The sequence below is a fragment of the Labrus bergylta genome, chromosome 12, assembly GCF_963930695.1.
Source record: "Labrus bergylta chromosome 12, fLabBer1.1, whole genome shotgun sequence".
NCBI lineage: Eukaryota > Metazoa > Chordata > Actinopteri > Labriformes > Labridae > Labrus > Labrus bergylta.
In genome coordinates this window covers 28,714,940-28,735,008 of record NC_089206.1, presented here as the reverse complement: position 1 = coordinate 28,735,008, position 20,069 = coordinate 28,714,940, and the positions used below count along the sequence as shown (strand labels likewise).

General features: G+C 40.3%; 2 protein-coding genes across 3 annotated transcripts; both read left to right on the top strand.

Moving 5' to 3' along the window:
* The first annotated feature begins 3,052 nt into the window (after nt 1-3,052).
* Nucleotides 3,053-6,713, top strand: LOC109987127 (vesicular inhibitory amino acid transporter). Its single transcript, XM_020638114.3, has 2 exons — nt 3,053-3,914; nt 4,677-6,713. The coding sequence occupies exons 1-2, from the start codon at nt 3,534-3,536 to the stop codon at nt 5,862-5,864; spliced, it is 1,569 nt and encodes a 522-aa protein (XP_020493770.1). The 5' UTR covers nt 3,053-3,533; the 3' UTR covers nt 5,865-6,713.
* Nucleotides 6,714-7,574: 861 nt separating this feature from the next.
* On the top strand, nt 7,575-16,100 carry bpifcl (BPI fold containing family C, like). 2 transcript variants are annotated; one of them, XM_065960946.1, is made up of 16 exons: nt 7,575-7,705; nt 7,794-7,972; nt 8,121-8,235; nt 8,486-8,617; nt 9,929-10,084; nt 10,173-10,236; nt 10,352-10,412; nt 10,549-10,640; nt 11,476-11,652; nt 11,816-11,875; nt 13,760-13,927; nt 14,195-14,262; nt 14,348-14,390; nt 14,483-14,543; nt 15,510-15,586; nt 15,677-16,100. In XM_065960946.1, the coding sequence occupies exons 2-16, from the start codon at nt 7,873-7,875 to the stop codon at nt 15,734-15,736; spliced, it is 1,434 nt and encodes a 477-aa protein (XP_065817018.1). In that variant the 5' UTR covers nt 7,575-7,705; nt 7,794-7,872; the 3' UTR covers nt 15,737-16,100. The 2 variants fall into 2 exon arrangements, with proteins under 2 accessions (XP_065817018.1, XP_065817019.1); XM_065960947.1 differs by having other exon boundaries at nt 7,595-7,705; nt 7,813-7,972.
* The last annotated feature ends 3,969 nt before the right edge of the window (nt 16,101-20,069 follow it).

Here is a 20,069-nt window from a genome sequence, read left to right as displayed (position 1 = left end):
CAAATTTGTGTGTGTCTGTGTGTGTGTGTGTGTGTGTGTGTGTGTGTGTGTGTGTGTGTTTTCCCTAATCCAAAGATTTTTGGTATTTTCAAAACATAATGCCAACTGACATATTTGCTAATTATAAGGATGCATTTGCGCACAAATATACAAATAGATTTTCTATGATTAAAATTAAAATATATTATAAATCCTGTGAAGTTTTGTAAGCGGCACAGAAGACCTTAATATTCAGTATCATTGTCGGTTTGTCAGTATTAATTTAGGCTTTTCGTCTTAGAGTTAGGTGGAATCCTTAAATGTTTTAATTATCCTTCCATGCGGGCAGTCAAGGCTTTCAAACCCCCCCAAAAAATCAAATAACCGTATGAGAAAAACCTCTTTTCTCTAAAATCTCAACATAAACACACATGAGCACCCCGTCCAATTACTGTGGCCATGGCAACTATCAGAGATTATTGCTTCCAGTCAGCACTGCATGGCTGTTAGACGAGGCTATAAGCCCCTACCTATCTCCATTCTCTCTCTATCTCTCTCTCACTCTCTCTCTCTCTCACACACACACACACACACACACACACACACACACACACACACTGAATAAAGCTAGTTTACGTACACACCACATCCCTCTCTTAGTGTCTGTAGCTTGCTGGCTCTCTCTCACACTCACACATCCAGCGTGGATTAATCCTTCTCTTTGTAGCCTTAAAGCCAAATTGGTCGCCCCAGCAACCGATCCTAAAGCGTTCATTTAAAAAAGCACACTGGAAATCCATTTTGTCATGAAAGGGTAGCTCGGAAGTAAGCCTAGATATATTATTGCACTGGAGAGAATTCTTGATCATTTTTTTTATATAGGCCTACATAGCCTAATAGGATGCTATTTCTTAATTCAGGAAGGAGGTAAAATCCTGCAGCCTGTACGTCTACTTTCGTTGCTTTTATATTTTTTATAACAATAAAGTATATTTTATTTCGATTTTTATACATTTAGTTTGATGCTGCATGTCTTCTGCGTGCTGGCGTTTTAGTGTGCGCGTGAGTGACATTTGCAGCCGACACTCTGTCCCAACGTTAGTCCCCGGATTGTGCGTGTGATGGGGGAGGGAGATATGCCTCAAGGACTCTCCCTGTTTCCTCACTGCCCTATACACACGTCCACACTTATACACACACGCACACACATACGCGCGCGCACACTCACGTGCACATACCCCCAGACATGGATGACACACACTCACTAACAAACACTTTGTTGGCCTGAACACAAATAGCAGCTGGCAAAGCAGCCCAAGCCAAGCATGAAAATATGCGGAACTTTCTCTGTCCTCCGGCTGGTTACTAAATTTAGACCGCTCTCGTTCATGTTACGTTTTTTGTCTCGCAATGTTGCTTGTAAATTATTGTCTCTCATTTGCTCCATTCTACCTGCATCATGAAAATGAAATCATTCTTTTTTCGTTCTCCATTCCCCTAACTAGAGGAACTTTTCAATGTTTTTTAAAGCATTATTATCGCGGCAATAAAATAAATTCATAGGTTTTTCAGCCTTTCATGCCACAGCCGCTCACATTTCTGCAGGCTGCAAAAAAATCATGACAGTTTTGCTCAGCAGTGTCACAGCAGATTATGGAGGAGAGGACGAGGTGCTTCTTATTCCTGAGGATTAGAGCAGAGGAAGACAACGAATAGCCTACCTTTCCACCCGATATTTTTCCACCATGCAGATCTTTGTAAAATGCATCCTATTATAAGACATGAATTGATAAAGCTAAGCGATACAATGCGTGGTTTGTTAAATGGGTAGACTTTTAACCCCTGTAATTCTGTGACTCAAAAAAGAGCGGCCGATGAGTGTGTTTTTTCTACCCGTGATGGAGGAGCTGTCCGTGGTGCTGTCAGTGCTCTGCAGCAGGCCAGCTGCAGCATGTTCATCATATCAACAACGAGTTGCATTTCTTTACAGCCTGCTGAACATGCTCATCTGTCCAGATGTTAGATGAGCGGGCAATGTAAAATCTGTAGTAGTATGCAGCCGGGATGACATTCTAACAGTGTCTATTAAATGTTTCGATATAAAGGTGAGGCCTATTTTACAGGCTATGGAAATTATTGCTCCATTTTTGCCGCCTATTTCCCCTATCAAATTTTAAAAATTAAAATGTGCAAGAACAAACGTTACTGAAAAAATGAAATTATTTTTTGTTTTTGTAGGAAAGATGTGTAGCCCATTATAATTATTTCTATATTATTCTACCAGCAAAACAGCAAGAAAAAGCTCATGTGATGTGTGTACGGCTGTGGACAGTGTATTTGATTGTGCGCTGACTCGGAGTAGAATGAAGCTTCAATTCATATTTTTTTTCCTTTCCATTTTAAAACGAGCACGTTCGTCGGACCATCGCCCATATGCTCATTTTTTCTGACGCAATTAGATTTTTTTTTGCAATCTGGCGAAACCGGTTTATTAATAGGCTTTATGGTAGTAAATCTATTCGCGAAATTAAAGACACTGTGAAGGGAAATATATAGGCTAGATTTTTTTTTAAATAAGCTTTTTATTACATAGCATAGGCCCTTATCATTTTTTCGCAATATGACTCTATGAGTTGATGGCAGTGCTTGATAACCTTTTGTCAAAAATGGCATGAACATATGTAAAATGTTTGATCTCTTCATTATGTCAGGTACAATTCCTTCCTCTTCCTATGACATGACCGGTTTATCCTCGTGATTACTTGCGAAGAAATGAATTCCCATTCGGAGGGTCTCTCTCTCCCTCTCTCTCTCTCTCTCTCTCTCGCTCTCTCTCTCTCTCTCTCTCTCTCTTATTCGTGACAATTTTCCCCTGTGCACGAGCCCTTACTTCGGCAGTCTATGCGGTCACGTGCACGCCCCTCTCTCCCTCTTCTCTCTCTCCCTCTTCTCTCTCTCTCTCTCTCCCTCTCTCTTCTCTCTCCCTCTTCTCTCTCTCTCTCTCCCTCTCTCTTCTCTCTCTCTCTCTCCCTCTTCTCTCTCTCTCTCACCCTCCCTCTTCTCTCTCTCCCTCCCTCTTCTCTCTCTCCCTCTCTCTTCTCTCTTCTCTCTCTCTCTCTCCCTCTTCTCTCTCTGGGTGATGCTGTCAGAGATTCCAGCGCTCGCGCTGTCACCACCAGGACTCCCAAAAGAGAAATCTGGTGAAAAAATGCCGAATTATCTTTTTTAACGACAAATGAGGACAGATTGTCGTTTCCTCTGTTTTGTGGGGCGTTTCTTCGTTTTATAGCCTACATATACCAACTAGTGCATTTTGAGGGAGTACTATGGAAGAGCAAGCTAAGAAAAGCGGCTGAGGATTTTTTACGGTTTGGGTGAAACGGTTAGGTTGCCGTTAGAAGGCTTATTAGCTTTGTGACGACATTGAAGAGGCAACAGGCATGGATATACAGTAGCAGATAAAGCGCAATTAAATCACTCTGCATGCAGCTGCCTCTCGGATTTTTACTCGGTAATACCATTTCCAGTTGAAGAACGTTTTTAATTCGACTAAAATGGCTCATTTAATACGACACAAGCTCACCAACAAGCTGACCAATGCGGCCCACACGGTGTCCAACAAATCTCAGGCCAAGGTCAGCGGGGTGTTCGCCCGACTGGGCTTCCAGGCCGCAACGGACGATGAGGGCTTGGGTTTCGCCGAGTGCGATGACTTGGATTATGACTACAGGCAAGGGATGCAAATGGATGTTCTTCAGGGCGAAGAGGAAGGGGGACCCATGGAGGGAGGGGGGGATCTGGAAGGAGACAGCCACTACCAGAGGGACGGTACCGGTCGGAGGCCTTCGTCCCTGAAGCCAAGTGGCTCACTGGAGGAGGATAAGCCAAAAATCACGACATGGGAAGCTGGCTGGAACGTCACCAATGCCATTCAGGTACACAGATTACTTTCATCTTTTATTTGTGAATGCAAAAACACCAAGAAGGCTATAGGCTTCTGCATTCATTAGGCCTGCAACTCGACAATAAGTCACCTTGAAGATTTTCATAATTTGAATCAAAAATATCGGCCTATGTCAAGGAAACATATTTCTCTGGGGGTTTGCATAATTACGCACAATCCGATAATTCCTAAAGCAGAGCGATAATCTCTGTCGGATAGGTCACATTTTACTGTCTTAAACATCAAGGTTATTAATAATAATGAACGCTAAAATCACGCGTTTTAAAAAAAAATGTGTCTGTATGTGTGTCTGAATTCACCACATCTAGTGGGTGGGGGAATTTATTATTCAAATCTTTTTATCAGATGAGCTGCAGGCCGGGCCTGTTCGACTTTGATAGCCCTGAGGCTGAAAGGCACCCACGTGCTTATCGGTGTCCCCATCAAATTATAGTTGTACCCGAATAAATTGGAAAATCCTTTTTAAATAATTCCTGTAATCCGGCATATAAAGTGCGTAAATGGAAGGCCTTTTCAAGGGCGAGGCAACATAGAAAATAATGTTGCGATATAGACATCATCAGTCAAACAAATATTGTCTTTAAATGCATTGCCATTTACACAACACATAATCCTTTTTATTAATGTCGTTATGTAAGACGTGATCTATTCATTCATCGCATGCTTGGGCTCGACCTGTCACTGCGATGTGGGCCTCGTCCATTACCACTCATCTGCGCTTTTCTTTCCGCAGGGCATGTTCGTCCTCGGCCTACCGTACGCCATCCTCCACGGCGGCTACCTCGGTCTCTTCCTCATTATCTTCGCGGCTGTGGTATGCTGCTATACCGGTAAAATCCTCATCGCATGTCTGTACGAGGATAACGAAGACGGCATAAAAGTGCGCGTGAGGGACTCCTACGTGGACATCGCCAATGCCTGCTGTGCGCCCCGCTTCCCAGCGCTGGGAGGGCACGTTGTGAACGTGGCTCAGATCATCGAGCTGGTCATGACATGCATTCTATACGTAGTGGTCAGCGGAAACCTGATGTATAACAGTTTCCCAGGCTTCCCTGTGTCTCAGAAAGCCTGGTCCGTGGTGGCCACGGTCGCGCTCCTGCCTTGCGCGTTCCTGAAGAACCTCAAGGCCGTCTCCAAGTTCAGTTTGCTCTGCACCCTGGCGCACTTCGTCATCAACGTCCTTGTGCTTGCATACTGCCTCTCCAGGGCGCGTGACTGGGCATGGGAGAAGGTCAAGTTTTATATCGATGTGAAGAAATTCCCCATTTCAATCGGCATCATCGTTTTCAGCTACACCTCCCAGATTTTCCTCCCCTCCCTGGAGGGAAACATGCAGAAGCCTAGTGAGTTTCACTGCATGATGGAGTGGACTCACATTGCAGCCTGCGTCCTCAAAGGCCTTTTTGCCCTGGTGGCCTACTTGACTTGGGCAGATGCGACCCAAGAGGTCATCACAGATAACCTGCCTTCAACTATCCGGGCTGTGGTGAACATCTTCCTCGTCGCCAAGGCACTGCTGTCTTACCCGCTGCCATTCTTTGCTGCAGTCGAGGTTCTTGAGAAATCCCTGTTCCAAGATGGCGGGAGGGCCATCTTCCCTGACTGCTATGGCCCAAGTGGACAGTTGAAATCATGGGGTCTTGGCCTTCGAATTGCCCTGGTAGTCTTTACCCTGCTTATGGCCGTCTTTGTGCCCCATTTTGCCCTCCTTATGGGTTTAACTGGGAGTCTGACCGGCGCTGGCCTGTGCTTCCTCCTACCCAGCCTCTTTCACCTGAAGCTCCAGTGGAGGAATCTCATGTGGCACCACGTCTTCTTCGACGTTGCCATTTTTGTCATTGGAGGCATATGCGCCATATCTGGCTTCATTCACTCGATCGAAGGGCTCATAGAGGCGTTCAAGTACAATATCCATGACTGAGAGCTACAGAGATGACCTTTACTGAATGGCAATGTCCTAAAATGTCGCACTCCGACAGGTTGTCATGACGCAGATCTTATCAAAACATCACGTTGACCACTTGACATGAAGCTCGTGAGGAGGATTTTTGTGTGAAATGTAGCCTACATTTTTTTTTATTTTGCCTTCGTGATAATGTGCAATAATAAACTCTACAATCATTGTGTAAAGTAGTCAACTCATTCCAGAAAACATGTTTTATTAAATGGACTGAAGAAAACAACCTCCGCATGAATGGGGGTGATGAATATGCAGGATGAATATCCAGGTGTCAGTCTTCATGCAAAGTTGTCAAAGATCCAGTGAAATATACGCCATGGATCTAACTGTGGGTGTGTTCGTGTTTATTTCAGGGGAAAGAAATATGTGAAAAACAATGGTGTGAATATGTTAAATGGTTTTTTGAGCTGCTAGATATATCATTAAAAGGTAAAAATAAAAAGGGTTCCATCACATCAGATGGCACTCTTTGGATTGAATAAACAACAAATGACAAATGTGTAGTTGTTTAAACAGAATTCTTTTTCAGTTTTATTGTGTCTTATTTTCCATCGTATATGCCTATAGTAGTCCTTGTTGGCTTGTTTGTTTTCTTGATGTTTCAAGTGTCATTATGGATGAAGTGAATTCAAAGTGCAAGCAAGTTGGTCCTAATTGTGTAATATGAAAACATGTCTGTCAATAATATTCTCTTCCTATTGAACTTGTTAATTGTGATTTAATGGAACTAATCATGGTGTGTGTGTGTGTGAGATGAAGAGTATTTGTTGAATTAAGAGATAAATAAATGAAATATTTTATTGCTGGTGATTCTAATGTTTCCTTGAAATATAGATGACTGATTTTACTTTCATTTCAGCCTTAGTGATCTGCATGCTTGACTTCCCCCAAAAAATGTTTTTATTGAAACTTCCCCTTTTCTAAAACGAGCACGTTGAGGGTTGCCTCAGAAAAATATATCAAAAAGAATACAAAGCTGTCAACTGAAAACATCTTGTGCCTGGATGAAAAATGTGCTTGAATTGAATTGCAGTTGGCTTGATACCTCCAACTACAGCCACCTTTTAAAAAACCACACACACACACACACACACACACACACACACACACACACACACACACACACACACACACACACACACACACACACACACACACACACACACACAAAAAATTAGGAGGTGGACTATATTAGATTTATTACCCCGGGTGTCTTTAGTAATGTTAGGAAAAACTAAAGCCTATTCTTTTCTCACCTAAAAGGTCACAAGATGTATGTGAAATTCACTGAACAGAACAGATCATTTTCACTTCCTTTTTCATGTCAGCAGAGTAATGTGTTAATTTCCACGAATGACTCAGATGGTCATCAATCTTATCAACCACTTAACAATGACAACCTCTATTTTATCCAACCCTGATGATTGTAATATCAGCGTAAGTGTTCATATTAATATTTCTACACATATATACATTCCTTTCAGTATTGAACTCATATATTATTCATTTTGTTTTGAATCAAAAATGTCTCCCCTCTCCTTTTTCTATCATATCTTTGGTTAGCACAAGCAGAGCACAGTCTATGAATAGTTTTCTGGTTCTCTCATACATGTACACACACTCAGGCAGCAGACCTGTTCCTGTCTATTGTCAGATGTCAGGGAGTTTCACTTCTCAATGATACAGGAAGCAAAATTCCATTTAATATCTCAAACAGCAGAGCAGCAGTCACAACAGGCGTTCAGACGTATCACAAACATCAGGAGCTCACTTTTAAAACACTTCAACTGGTAGTAATTCAGGTATGTTTCATCATATCAGTGAACAGCTTTGGTGTGATTAATCTCTCAGATTTTCAAATTATATTTTGCTCTTGGATGTAAATGTCAGGAGTTCTTTGACTGTGCAGCGTACCAGTGTAGATTTGGGATTGTGACGCTGTTGCTAACACCACCGGGAGCCAAGAAAGATGCTTCCATCAATGACGGTTTTGCTTACGCTTGTCTCTCTGACCTGTGGAGAAAATCCTGCAATACAAGTCATTCTGAAGAACAAAGGACTTCAATACGGTAAGGGAATGTGAGATGGTTCATATTAGTTCAGCTAAACACATAATAGTTGTTTCAAGTTTTTCTGAAAGAACCCAAAGAATAAAACTATATGGCCAGTATGTGATCACAACTACTTAATAAACTTATTGAATGTTTTTTTTTTCAGGGAAAGAAGTGGGTGCAGGATGGATTCAGGAGAAGTTGGAGCTTATCACTCTCCCTGACATCAGTGGTGTAATAAAACTCGGCTTCCTTGGCAAAGTTTACTACACACTAACTGGGTAGGATTCACAGTTTGAGATGTCTTGTTGTTCTGGTTTGGATCTAAAGTTTTTAAGTTAACCTTTTCGGAACCACTATACCAAGTAACAAGTAGGCTTCAGTATGAATATTTGTACAAACAATAACCTGTTTTATAGTCTGAGCACACATAATGCTTAGAATTTATTTCAGTTGACCTTTTCACTTTCAATTCAGACGTGTATCCCCACAACTATTCATACCTATCTCTGCTCTCCCTATGTACACCAGCATCACCATAACAAAGTGCGACTTTCCCGAGCCCACTGTTGAGTTCTATCAAGACGCCACAGGATTCAAGACCTCCTCCTTGGGCCTCAGTGTTGCAATGACAGGAGGGTGGAGGACACGCTTTGGCATAATGTGAGTTTTTTCCTAAACTCCCCCTTAAACTCCCTGATCATGAAGCCAATTACACATAGCTGTTTAATCTGGGGTTTTAAGTATAAGTTAATGTAACACACACATGTGCAACAAAAGTGCAAAAGGATTGATATCATGAAAGTCACATAATTCCATTTAGTTTGCAACATTTAAAGAGAAATGTGCATAAAGACATAATGAGGAAGACATTCTAATGTTCCCACTAGAAGAGCCTCATTAAAGGTACAGTGTCAATAGCTTCTCTGTAACATTGTCCTGTAATCTTGTGGAGAACATCGTTCATTTTATTGTTGTCATTTAGATAAGTTAACCAATGCTAGTAATGTAGTCAGTGATCAGCAGTTTCTCTACAACAGGAGGGTTATGAGATTATTTAATATGCATCTAAAAAAAACATTTGGGTGAAGTGACACCAATAATATCTGACCACACTCAAACTCCAAAAGTTAGAAACAAATGTTTTAATGAGTTACTTTTCTTTGCCATCAGTCCACTGAGTGCTGTATATTTAATAGTGATTTGTCTTATACTCTACACTGTCAGTATGTAACTACACTGATATCTAGTAAATGTTATATGTACAACTAAAACAATATCACCTGAAGAAGACCTCTGGTTGAAACGTCGTGATCATTAACTTTTTTCGTGGTATTTGAGCAAGTGTGCAGGCCTATCTTCTTCCTCAATTTTGTCGTTTTTGCACTGCCCTGCCCCTCCGTGATGTGCATATAATCATCTCCTTTTTCAAACTAACAGAACTAGAACTAACAATATACTGTATATATCATTATGCCTTGGCAGAGGTATGCAGAATACCCCGTAACATTCAAATATCACCTCATATCACAGTGTATAGAATTAACAAGAAGTAATACGGTTTCTTTCTCTAGAGCTGCTCCTATTACTTGATTGCAATTTCTTAATTTTTTTTCACTTTTTCAATTGCCAAATTTGTTTAAACGTACCATAAAAAGGAACCATGGAAGAGTGATAAAACAGAAGGAAAGCAGAATATCAAATGACTACATATATAAACTGTGCTTTTAGTGCTGTGCTCATGGTGGATGTATATTGGGGTCTTTGTATATAATATAACAAAGAGTACAGTCTAAACCTTCTCTTTTTGTTAAGTGTCTTGAGACAACATTTGTTATGAATCGGTGCTATACAAATCAAGATTATTGATAAATGCAAATATCCATATAAATGGCCGATGGCGGCTGTGTCTACAGAGAGAAACGTTCACCAACACCACCATGCATTGATGACGTTTGTGCTGTTTATTTTTAGACGTGATCATGGCTCATTCAACATGGCTATATTTAGCATGGATGTGACCTCTATTGTGAACCTGGGGAAAGATCCTGATGGGCGTCTGTCAGTCACCAGTATCAGCTGTGATGCTCGAGTTGGGGAAGTGGACATTCGATTTCATGGTGGAGCAAGGTACGGTAGAACTCAGGGAGGGACGGATGAGTCATTATTTTGTGCTGATGTCAAGATATAAGCCCTGCAATGTCCTTTTTGTTAATAGCTGGATCATCCAGCCATTTGTGGACCATTTCAAGGGGCGTATCAAAAGTGACATAGAGGGAAAAGTAAGTGTTGTCATCTTTATCAGTGGAGATGAACAGATAATGCTTATATGAAAATATATTGAATAGATATCCAGTGGTGAGCAATGTAGGACATAAGCATGGTGTTTCTTTGTAGATCTGCCCTACTGTTGAGGAATCAATTCTTAACGTGGAGTCCCATCTACAGGCCATGAACGGTACTGCAGACAGCTACAGCTGCATAGACACCCCAGTTTTTTAAATATTTTTTAAATCAATAAAGGAAAATCATGGCGGTAAAATAAAATGTTTGAATGAATAACAAGGTCTATAAATTATGTATTTCCTGGTTAGTTTCCTTTGATGTGAATCAAGACCTTACTATTGACCTGCCTCTCACTGGCTTGCCTGTCATTGATGCTTCAAGCCTGAATCTGGGTCTTAAGGTAAGGAAGGCACACACAGAAGTAGCTTCATGTGATCTAGTTTCCTCTTGTGTGAGGTCCTCTGACTTTAGGCCACACCATTCATTCAGCTCTTAAAAACACACACCTAGAGAGATATGTCCAACACGCTTGTGACCTCAGATCTTCAGGGCGGTGCCCTTCTGGTCGTTCCAAGGTCGAGGCTCAAATCAATCAGGGCCCCTCGACTTTGGAATGACCTGCCGGATTTAGTGACATCTTTGAAATCACTTCTAAAAACTCACTTTTATAGACCTGCTTTCATGTGGTTCCTCCTTTTATTGCTTTTATTTATCTATTCATTCCTTTATTCATTTTATTGCTCTTAACCTTGATCCATTCTTAATCCTTCTAATGATTTAGCCTTTTAATGTATTCTTTTCTTTATTTATTTTACTGCTCTTAATATTTTATTCATTCCTACTCCTTCTTGCAATGTTTTTCTCTTTTGGCCTCTTGCTTTATTTTTAGTGCCTGTGATGTGATATCATCTCCCTCTTCTTCTCTATATCTGTATTGTTCTCATCTTGTTGACTTTTTTATCTTTTATTTAAATTTCCTTAATTGTATTACTTTAGAGCTTTAACTATCTTTTGAGACCTCTCTGTTGTATCTTTCTTATTCCTGTTATTTGCATTTCTTTTATTTTTGTACTCTCTGTTTGGCCTGACTGTTGTAAACATCTGTTTTTAAAGGTGCTGTATAAATAAAGTTATTATTATTCTCAGTGAACATAGAGAGAGCTAGTGAAATATCATGTAAATAGAAAAACGAACGATCAAGCTGTAATCAATCCTTTGCCATTCTTAATTCAAAGGGAGAGTTTTACAGTATCAAGAGTCCTGCAGAGCCTCCCTTTGAGGCCCAGGCGTTCACCATCCCCGAGCAGCAGGGCTACATGTTGTCAATGGGCCTGTCTGAATTCACTCTGAACTCAGCCTCATACGGATACTTCTCAGCTGGACTGCTCAAAGCCCTCATCAATGATAGTATGGTAAGTGCACCGGGAAGAAAAAAAAACCTCTAAATGTTTTGATCAACTGAGGTAAAGAGAGCCAAGAATACAGCTACACAGAACACATCAGAACAATCCATCCATTTGTCTTCTTTAAGATAACAATGTCTCTGATTACACAATGTTGTCTTAATCATCTCAGATACCCCCAAGCTCTCCTGTACGCCTGAATACCAGCTCTATTGGACAATTTATTCCTCAGGTAAGTTGATCCATATCAAGGTTAGGTTTGGTAGTACTGAAGGATGCAGTTTATTTAGAGGCCTCATGTCAGTTTGCTTCATGTCACAGATATAACGTCAGCCAACTTGATTAAGAACCAGAAAACATCAACAGCAGCGTTAAACTAGGAAAGCTTTTACCTCAAATTGCTCAGAAGAAACCAGGCAGCACGATGTTTCATACTTCAGGCATGGTGTTCAGTACCCACATTTTCTTTATCCATCAACATATTTGACTTTTTTTGGGGGGAATGTGTTTCAAGATCAGGAAGAATAAGGGAAGGACATAATATTATTTTAGAATAAATCACAACCCTCCTGGGAAGACAGTGCTTATGATTCAAACATGATTGGGAAAAAGGGTGTACAAGTATGCTGCTCCTTCTTCTTGGAATCGTTGCGAGATACTCTCAATCTGCGGGAGCTGTTTCAATGGATGTTTTTAAAGGACTTCTTAATGTTCTGGAGGAAGGCATATCTGACTGTAGATGAGCTAACTGACTCTTACTGCCCTTTTGATCCCTTATTGTTGATGATTAATGATACATTTGGATTAATGTTTCTTATATTTGTCATTCCATGTTTATTATTGTTGTTCAGTGTTTTATGCTGCTGCCTGTCTTGGCCAGGACGCTCTTGTAAAAGAGATTCTTAATCTCAATGAGATTTTTTCCTGGTTAAATAAAGTTTAAATAAAAAAGTTAAAGTCAAGTAGATAAACCACTAGTTTCATCAGGTCAGCTCTCTTTCTTTAAACATGTTTTCCATAAGAAGTAATAGTGAAATAACATTAATCAAAAAAATTAAAATCGTAACTAAAATCGTTATCTAACCCACTTTACTGAGAGGGCAGGTTTATAACACACTCTTTGTTAGATTATTCCATGAGATTCAATATCCAAAACCCAGAATGATTTATTTATATATATTAAAAAACAGAGCATGCACAGGTATAACCCCTTCTTGTATCACACAAAACATATTGTATGTTCAAGCTGCCTTAGATGTTGTCTCACCTGATGAATAGTTTTGTAAAACATGGAGTTGATTCATTGGACCAGTCTCTCAATCACATGGAGTCAGATGTGCCAAAGGTCAAATCACATTAAAAGAAAACAATATTTTTATAAACAAATTCATGTCCTCATTTGATGTGTTACACCAAGATATATTTTTAATATTCAGTTGAATCATTCGACTAATTATCAATTGTAGCATCACAATTATTATTGTATTCAAAAGAATATGCTTCACAGATAAGAATAGCACTCACACAAAGTGTATACATATAGTCATTTCTACAGTCCATCTAAACAACGACACCCAGTGAACACAGGCAAAGTCAATGCAGCTCCTGACCGTGGCTCTTTGCTGCATGTCAACAGGCAAGGCAGGTAACCACTTGGGGCCCCTAGGCCAGTAGAAGGGCCACCAAATGGCTGACAAACTTTAAATCACAGGAGTGGCCCTTATGTGCCAATCTTGCAATGACAGTAGGAAACCTCCCTCAGGGGGCCCCATCTGACATCATTCACTATTGTTTCCCTGCTGACTATAACTTGCTTTACTACTGTGAAAAACAAAGTTTGTCAGAGAAAAGTCACTGAAGGAAAAAAAAGAGGTTTTATGTGTCTGGGAGTGAAAAAAGAAAGAGGAAAGAAAGAGTAAGAGGAGTAAATGTTTGGACACTGGCAGATATAATGGTGATGAACGCTGCTTAGACGGGCCCCCCTATTAATTTGTGCATAGGGCCTCAGCAGTCTGTAGAATCGGCGCTATTCAGTTGCATCTATTAAAAGCAAAACAATGCTACAGTGACTTAAATGTCTACCTTCTCTTTTCCCTCTCTCTCTCTCTCTCTGCAGCTTCCAAAGATGTTTCCAGACCTGCTGATGAGCCTGCAGGTTTATGCCAGAGAGATTCCACTGTTCTCCTTCCTGCCTGGTGCCGTTAAACTGGGCTTCCAGGGCGCCGTGAAGGCTTTTGCCATCCAGGCAAATAAAACTCAGACCCCACTGTTCAAGCTCAATGTTGTGAGTATTCAAGAAGATCTGTAATTTTTTTTTGGGAGAAACCTTTTCACTTTACAATGAAAGAGTAACTGATCTTGACCAAACACCTTTGGGCAGTATGAATAACTGCAGGTATGAGTTCTGCAGCTTCTGAAAATGATAAAACAGCAATTAGAAAATGCAAAACATAGATTAGATTAGATTAGATTACAACTACTTAAATGTGAGATATCAGACCTGTCAGGGGCGAAATACTTCTTTTTCGTCATTTAAACCTCTTTCTTTCAGGACACTCAACTCAGTGGAAAAGTGTGGATTGCAAGTGGGAAACTGAAGGGCTCCCTGAAGATGGATAAGTAAGCACAACCATGATTTATAACACATGAGCCTACGTTTAAAAAACTCAGACTTAAAATAATAACTCTGCTTTCTTTCAAACAGTTTTACACTGACACTGGCAGCAAGTGAAGTGGGACCATTTAAGGTACAATACACAAACCAAAGCTACTTCAAACGGTCATGGACAACCATATGTGTTTTCACAAACTTTAAAAAGTCAAATGTCTCTCTTTACAGACTGATGCTTTGGAAAAGTACGGGAGAATTGGATCAATGTTGGCTTTGGCAAAACTAAATGGTGAGCCATAGATTTTGTTGTTGATATATGATCACTTCTCAATCGATCACTCTTCTACCCTGAAACCATTAACCACTGCTCCTTCATGTGCAGCTTAATGTAGAATCCCCCCCCCCCCCCCCCCCGTTTCTCCAAGTACATACATACAAACTTTTTTTAAACATCTGCTTGGCCCAAGGTCAATAGGACAAAACATTGCAGCGTAGGAAATGCCACTTATTAATGCATTAAAAATGAATTAATTATTTCACTAGTGGAATAGTGGAATTAACAATGTCTCAGCCAACTACTGCAACACAGAAGGATACTCAGCATTTTCTCTATCACAAAAGGACTGTACAAAACTGTAAAGGTTAAATGTTTAATTTGTATTGTAGCATAACTGAAATCAAGCAACTGTCCAAATGGGCGCCATACAGACCCTTAAGTCTGTCAATCAAAAGTCGCAGGGAGAACAGCTAGAATCCTGCCTTACATTAAAAAAAAAAACCCACATTATAAAGGTGTGTGTGTGTGTGTGTGTGTGTGTGTGTGTGTGTGTGTGTGTGTGAATTGCTGGTTGGGAGAGGGGAGGAGAGTTTGGAGGCCTGAAGCAGTGGAAGTCTTGAGGTGAGGTAGTAAAGAGAGAGGGGTGATATCACCTCATTTTGTAGCAGAAAGGGTTGCAGCTCTCCAGACCAAAGAAGGCAAAAAAACAATGTACCCACTCTGAAGTTTTAGGAGCACTCCTCTCCTTTAATCGTTGGCAGCCCAAAGATAGAAAGCAGCCTGAACCCTTCTTCTGTCATTCTTCTCTCCCACTCCTCTCTGTGTCATTTGTTTGTCAAGTGCAAACAATCATTAATTTCCCTCTCCTAGGCCACACCCACTTCCTCACTGAACTCTGCTGTGCAGTAGGATGCAGTCTGCACCCTGTCTGCTACAGTATCAACATTATCCTTTTAGACATTTCATTTTCTATTTCAGAGATACTTGGCAAAGGTGTTGAAATACCCAGAATGAGACAAGCACAGCTGGTTAACACGGTTCTGCAGATGGAAGAGGTGAGTATGAGTGAAAGAGCGCACTACTCATGTTGGAAACATTCAGGAGTGATGCTGCTGTGAGGCTGACCACTGTCTTTATTTTAACAGGGATTCATAGCCATATTTTCAGATGCTCAGGTGCTGCTAACACTTGGAGGCTTCAACTGATTCAACTGACCTGATACATAACCCATGACCTCTGATACATCAAACAACCCTCTTCTGCATCTCAGGATCTTACATTAAACCAGTAAACATGCCAGATTTGTGAATGACACAAATAAAAATCACTTGTTTGTTTCGAAGATAAAGTTAAATGTACCTGCCATGGTTTGTGGACTGTGGACAAAAACGATCCTTATCATAATCAATATTTCACATGTTACTAATTTACAAATCTATAGCCTTCATGTCTAATCCATCAGGTGATCAAACCTTCAGTTTAACTTTGCTAGTGTCTGAAGTTGTGTTCACCCTGTCTGATCTTTTTAAACACAATCATGATTATTAAAAATGAAATATTTCGTATGCATCCAGTCTGTCTCGTTTAAAGTGTTTTTACATCTCGCTGAGCAAAGGGTTTTTAAAATACCATCTGAACATTTTACCATCTTGTCTTCACTGATGGAAAATAAAGGGATCAAGAACACTTAAAGTACCTATTTGTGCCCAATATTTCAGTTATTTTATCTTTAAAAATCACATTAATTAATTAATTTCTTCTGGCAAATGGTGTACTGCTTTGCAATTGTTGACACTACCACCAGGGGGCACTAAAGTTGAAAAACACAAACAGTAGCCAGAAATGTGGTAGTCCGGGGTCATAACAAGGGCTCGGACAGGTCGGAAGATCCTAAAGAATGTCGTTCTCAGGCGGGCTGCCTCGCTCTGTGCCGGCAGAACATACCACAACAACAGTCTATGACCACAACCAGCGACGCACAGCTCAATCGCCCACAAACATCATCTCTTCGCCCCCTATTTGCTCCAACCACACTGATTGTTGGGGACTCCATAACAAGGCATACCCGTTTCTTCAAAGCAGCCACTCACTGCTACCCTGGAGCCACTGTTCCTGTAATCCTGGATGAACTCTCTGGGCTGTTTCGCTCACTCCCGTCCTCCATTGTCCGTGTCATTATTCACATTGGAACAAATGACACCACCCGGATGACATCTGAGCTGACCAAAAATGATTTGAATAATCTTTTTAACGTCTTAATCAAGAGTGGAAAATACATTTTTATTTCAGGTCCCATTCCCACGCTCAGCCTCCACACATGGCTTCAGTCCACCTGCAGACTGCACAACATTGGTTTTATCGACAATTTTAACCTGTATTGGAACCGCTCCTCCTTTTTTTAGAGCGGATGGAGTCCATCCTAACTGGCAGGGTAGTCGACTCACATGCTAGCGGCCAACATGCAACATGCTGTGCAATGAACGACACATGCCTGACTGTTGACATCACACACCCCCTCACCACCTGCTGCACCTTTTTCCACGTCCTCAATGACTCATCACTTTTTTCGCTCCTCCCTCCGACCTCAGCCGTCACTATCCAGCTCTCCAGGTACCTCCCCCAGACAAGCCTCCACTCACCAGACTAATTTACGCCCTCTCCCTCATGCAGACCCCAATAGCTCCCTCTTGAGGTTAGGTGGGGCTGCTACTCCTTCCATGGCCATCCCAGTCAGAATCACTTAGCACCACTCACGCCTTCTTGATTGTCAGGATCACCATCGTGGGCAAGTGATCCGACTAATTTCTTGCTCTCCCAAAGCTTTTAAAGCTCCTAACACAGACTCTATTCAAATGTGTTTGATCAATGCCCGCTCAGTAGCAAATAAGGTACACATTTTAAATGACCTATTTTCAAGAGAAAATGTGTCTTTTCTACTCATAACTGAGACATGGCAGAGGGATATGGAATATGTTCATTTAAATTAACTATGCCCCAGGGACTGTACCGTTATTGGGACCCCACGTTTGTCTGGCCGTGGGGGAGGTCTCGCTGTTGTCTGGAAAAACACATTCTCATGTCAATTGGTGAGTACAGATCATTTGAAACACCTTTGAACTACAATTTACCAAAATTGGAAGGATCAATCCCTTTTATTGTATTTTAATTTACCGACCTCCTGGTCAAGCAAGACAGTTTTTAACTGAGTTCACTGACTTTTTAACATCTTGTATTAAACTGGACAGAATACTTGTAGCTGGGGATTTGAACCTGCATATTGATGATGTTTCCAATTCTGCAGCCACTGAATTTCTCAATATTACAGATTCTTTTAACCTCAACCTCAACATGTTGTAGGCCCCACGCACATAAAAGGCCACACCTTGGACCTGGTTTTTTTCTCTAGGGATAGATGTCAACCATGTCGGATGTGAAGACCTACTGATCAGTTACCATAGAAGTATTTTCTTTGATCTTTGTGTAACCATTGATCCTCCCAGTGTTGTAAGAACCTTTCACTCCCGCATCATTACAACAAATACAGCCGATGAGTTCTTAGCACCATATGATTGGGATTGTCATTCACACCTAAACAATACTGACCTTTTATTGCTGACCTATGAACTATAGGCCAATTTCAAAATTGCCATTTATGTCCAAAATATTGGAAAAAGTTATGGCCCATCAACTCACCGCTGTGTTGGAGGAACATAACATCTATGACAAATTCCAGTCAGGGTTCCGGAAAGGGCATTCCGCTGAAACTGCTCTATTGAGGGTCTCCAACGATATTTTAATGTTTGCTGATGGAGGTGATTGTTCAGTGTTGGTTCTTCATGACCTCAGCTCCGCCTTTGATACGGTTGACCACCCTAACCTCATAAAGACACTACATGACTGGGTGGGAATATCAGGTACAGCCCTGGACTGGTTCTCTTCGTATCTAAGTGAAAGGACCTTCACTGTCTCTGTTGGGGAGTTTATGTCTGACTCCTCTTCTTTATCGTGTAGAGTTCCGCAAGGCTCAGTTCTGGGACCTCTGTTGTTCTCTCTCTATCTGCTTCCCTTAGGAAAGATTACACAAAGTTTTAAAAGATGATATACAACTGCAATTTTCATTTAAACCTAGCGAAGCCTCTACGTTGTCCAGGCTCCTAGACTGTATAAATGCTATCAACGACTGGGCAACTGATCATTTCCTACAACTAAATGCAGAAAAAACAGAAGTCCTAGTTATTGCCCAAGACAAGTATATTTCAACAATCATGCAAAACATTGGGCCCCTCTCCTCTGTAAGTAAGTAAGCTGAGAACATTAGTGTCTTTCACAGAACTTGAGATGAATTCTCTACTCAGCTCACTACGTCTTTCTGACTCTGTTGATTCTTTTAAAAAACAATTAAAAACTTTAATGTTTAGACAGGCCTATGGGTAATCAGGGCCACCCAATGTACCTACTCATCTATGTTTTATTGTGCCAATTGTTCCTGGGTATAGCAGGATTTTATAATGTCGTCCATGACGTACTCATTTTTTCTTTTTTTCTTCTTTCATTGTATGTATGCTATTGTTGTTTTTTTGTTCATGTAAAGCACTTTGTGACCTTTGTCTGCGAAAAGCGCAATATAAATAACCTTTATTATTATTATAAAATACAAACTTTGTATTTATTCCTGATTCCATTTGATTTTGATTTGATTTTTGATTTGATTTCAAACATATAACAAAAGGCAAAGGTTAATATAAAAGACAGACATAAAATAAATAATAATTACAAACAGTGGAAAGTGCAATGCATAATTAATAGTCGGATAAGAAATTTAAGTATCACGTCTGAAAAGGAGTGTAAAGAAGTAAAAAAAAAACATATTAAAACCCAAACCCTCTTCGTCTATTTAGCCAGTTTCCTATTTATAATATAATTATGAATTAAATATGGTTTTATGTGAAAATGAAGTTCATAGTTTATATATAATTTAGTTATATCTATGAATCTACATAGTATATTATGAAATGAAATACTATGATTTGTGCCAAAGAATAAAAAGGGAGGCGATTCTAAATAACAAAAACTCTGTGACTCTGTGTGAAAGACAAACCCTTTCTTCCTCTATGTTCTCTGTGAAAATCATTTTTTCAATACTTATTTTTAAACTCTTTCATGTTAGGACATTGCTTTGAGTTCTTCTTGTATTCTTATAGTTATATCTTGATTGTCCACTTGAGAACACATTTTGATTTTAACTTAATTTTATGTAAACTGAAATATTGACCCTCTAAGCAGTGGAGTCTTTATTCATCATTAGCCATTAAAAGGCAAACTAAGTGCTTTCTTAATAAAACACAAAACCACAGAGGAAGTTTGTTTGGACTTCATAACCAACTGAAGGTCCCACGTTTAAGTAAGGTCAGACTGAAACACTCTTTTCTTCCCAGATCAAACCAAGTCCAAGTCCTCTGAATATTTGTTTGGTGTTTGAATGTTGCATCGAATGTTTGCATCGTTGGAGCTTGTCTTTATTTTGACGTCGCAAAATGA

Bases quoted from the DNA above. Each gene is read 5' to 3' on its own strand.
- LOC109987127 (XM_020638114.3), top strand. From the start codon at position 3,534: ATGGCTCATTTAATACGACACAAGCTCACCAACAAGCTGACCAATGCG. The intron at 3,915-4,676 runs GTACACAGATTA...TTCTTTCCGCAG, and splicing joins ACGTCACCAATGCCATTCAG to GGCATGTTCGTCCTCGGCCT.
- bpifcl (XM_065960946.1), top strand. From the start codon at position 7,873: ATGCTTCCATCAATGACGGTTTTGCTTACGCTTGTCTCTCTGACCTGT. The intron at 10,413-10,548 runs GTACTGCAGACA...TTTCCTGGTTAG, and splicing joins CCATCTACAGGCCATGAACG to TTTCCTTTGATGTGAATCAA. The intron at 15,587-15,676 runs GTGAGTATGAGT...TTATTTTAACAG, and splicing joins CGGTTCTGCAGATGGAAGAG to GGATTCATAGCCATATTTTC.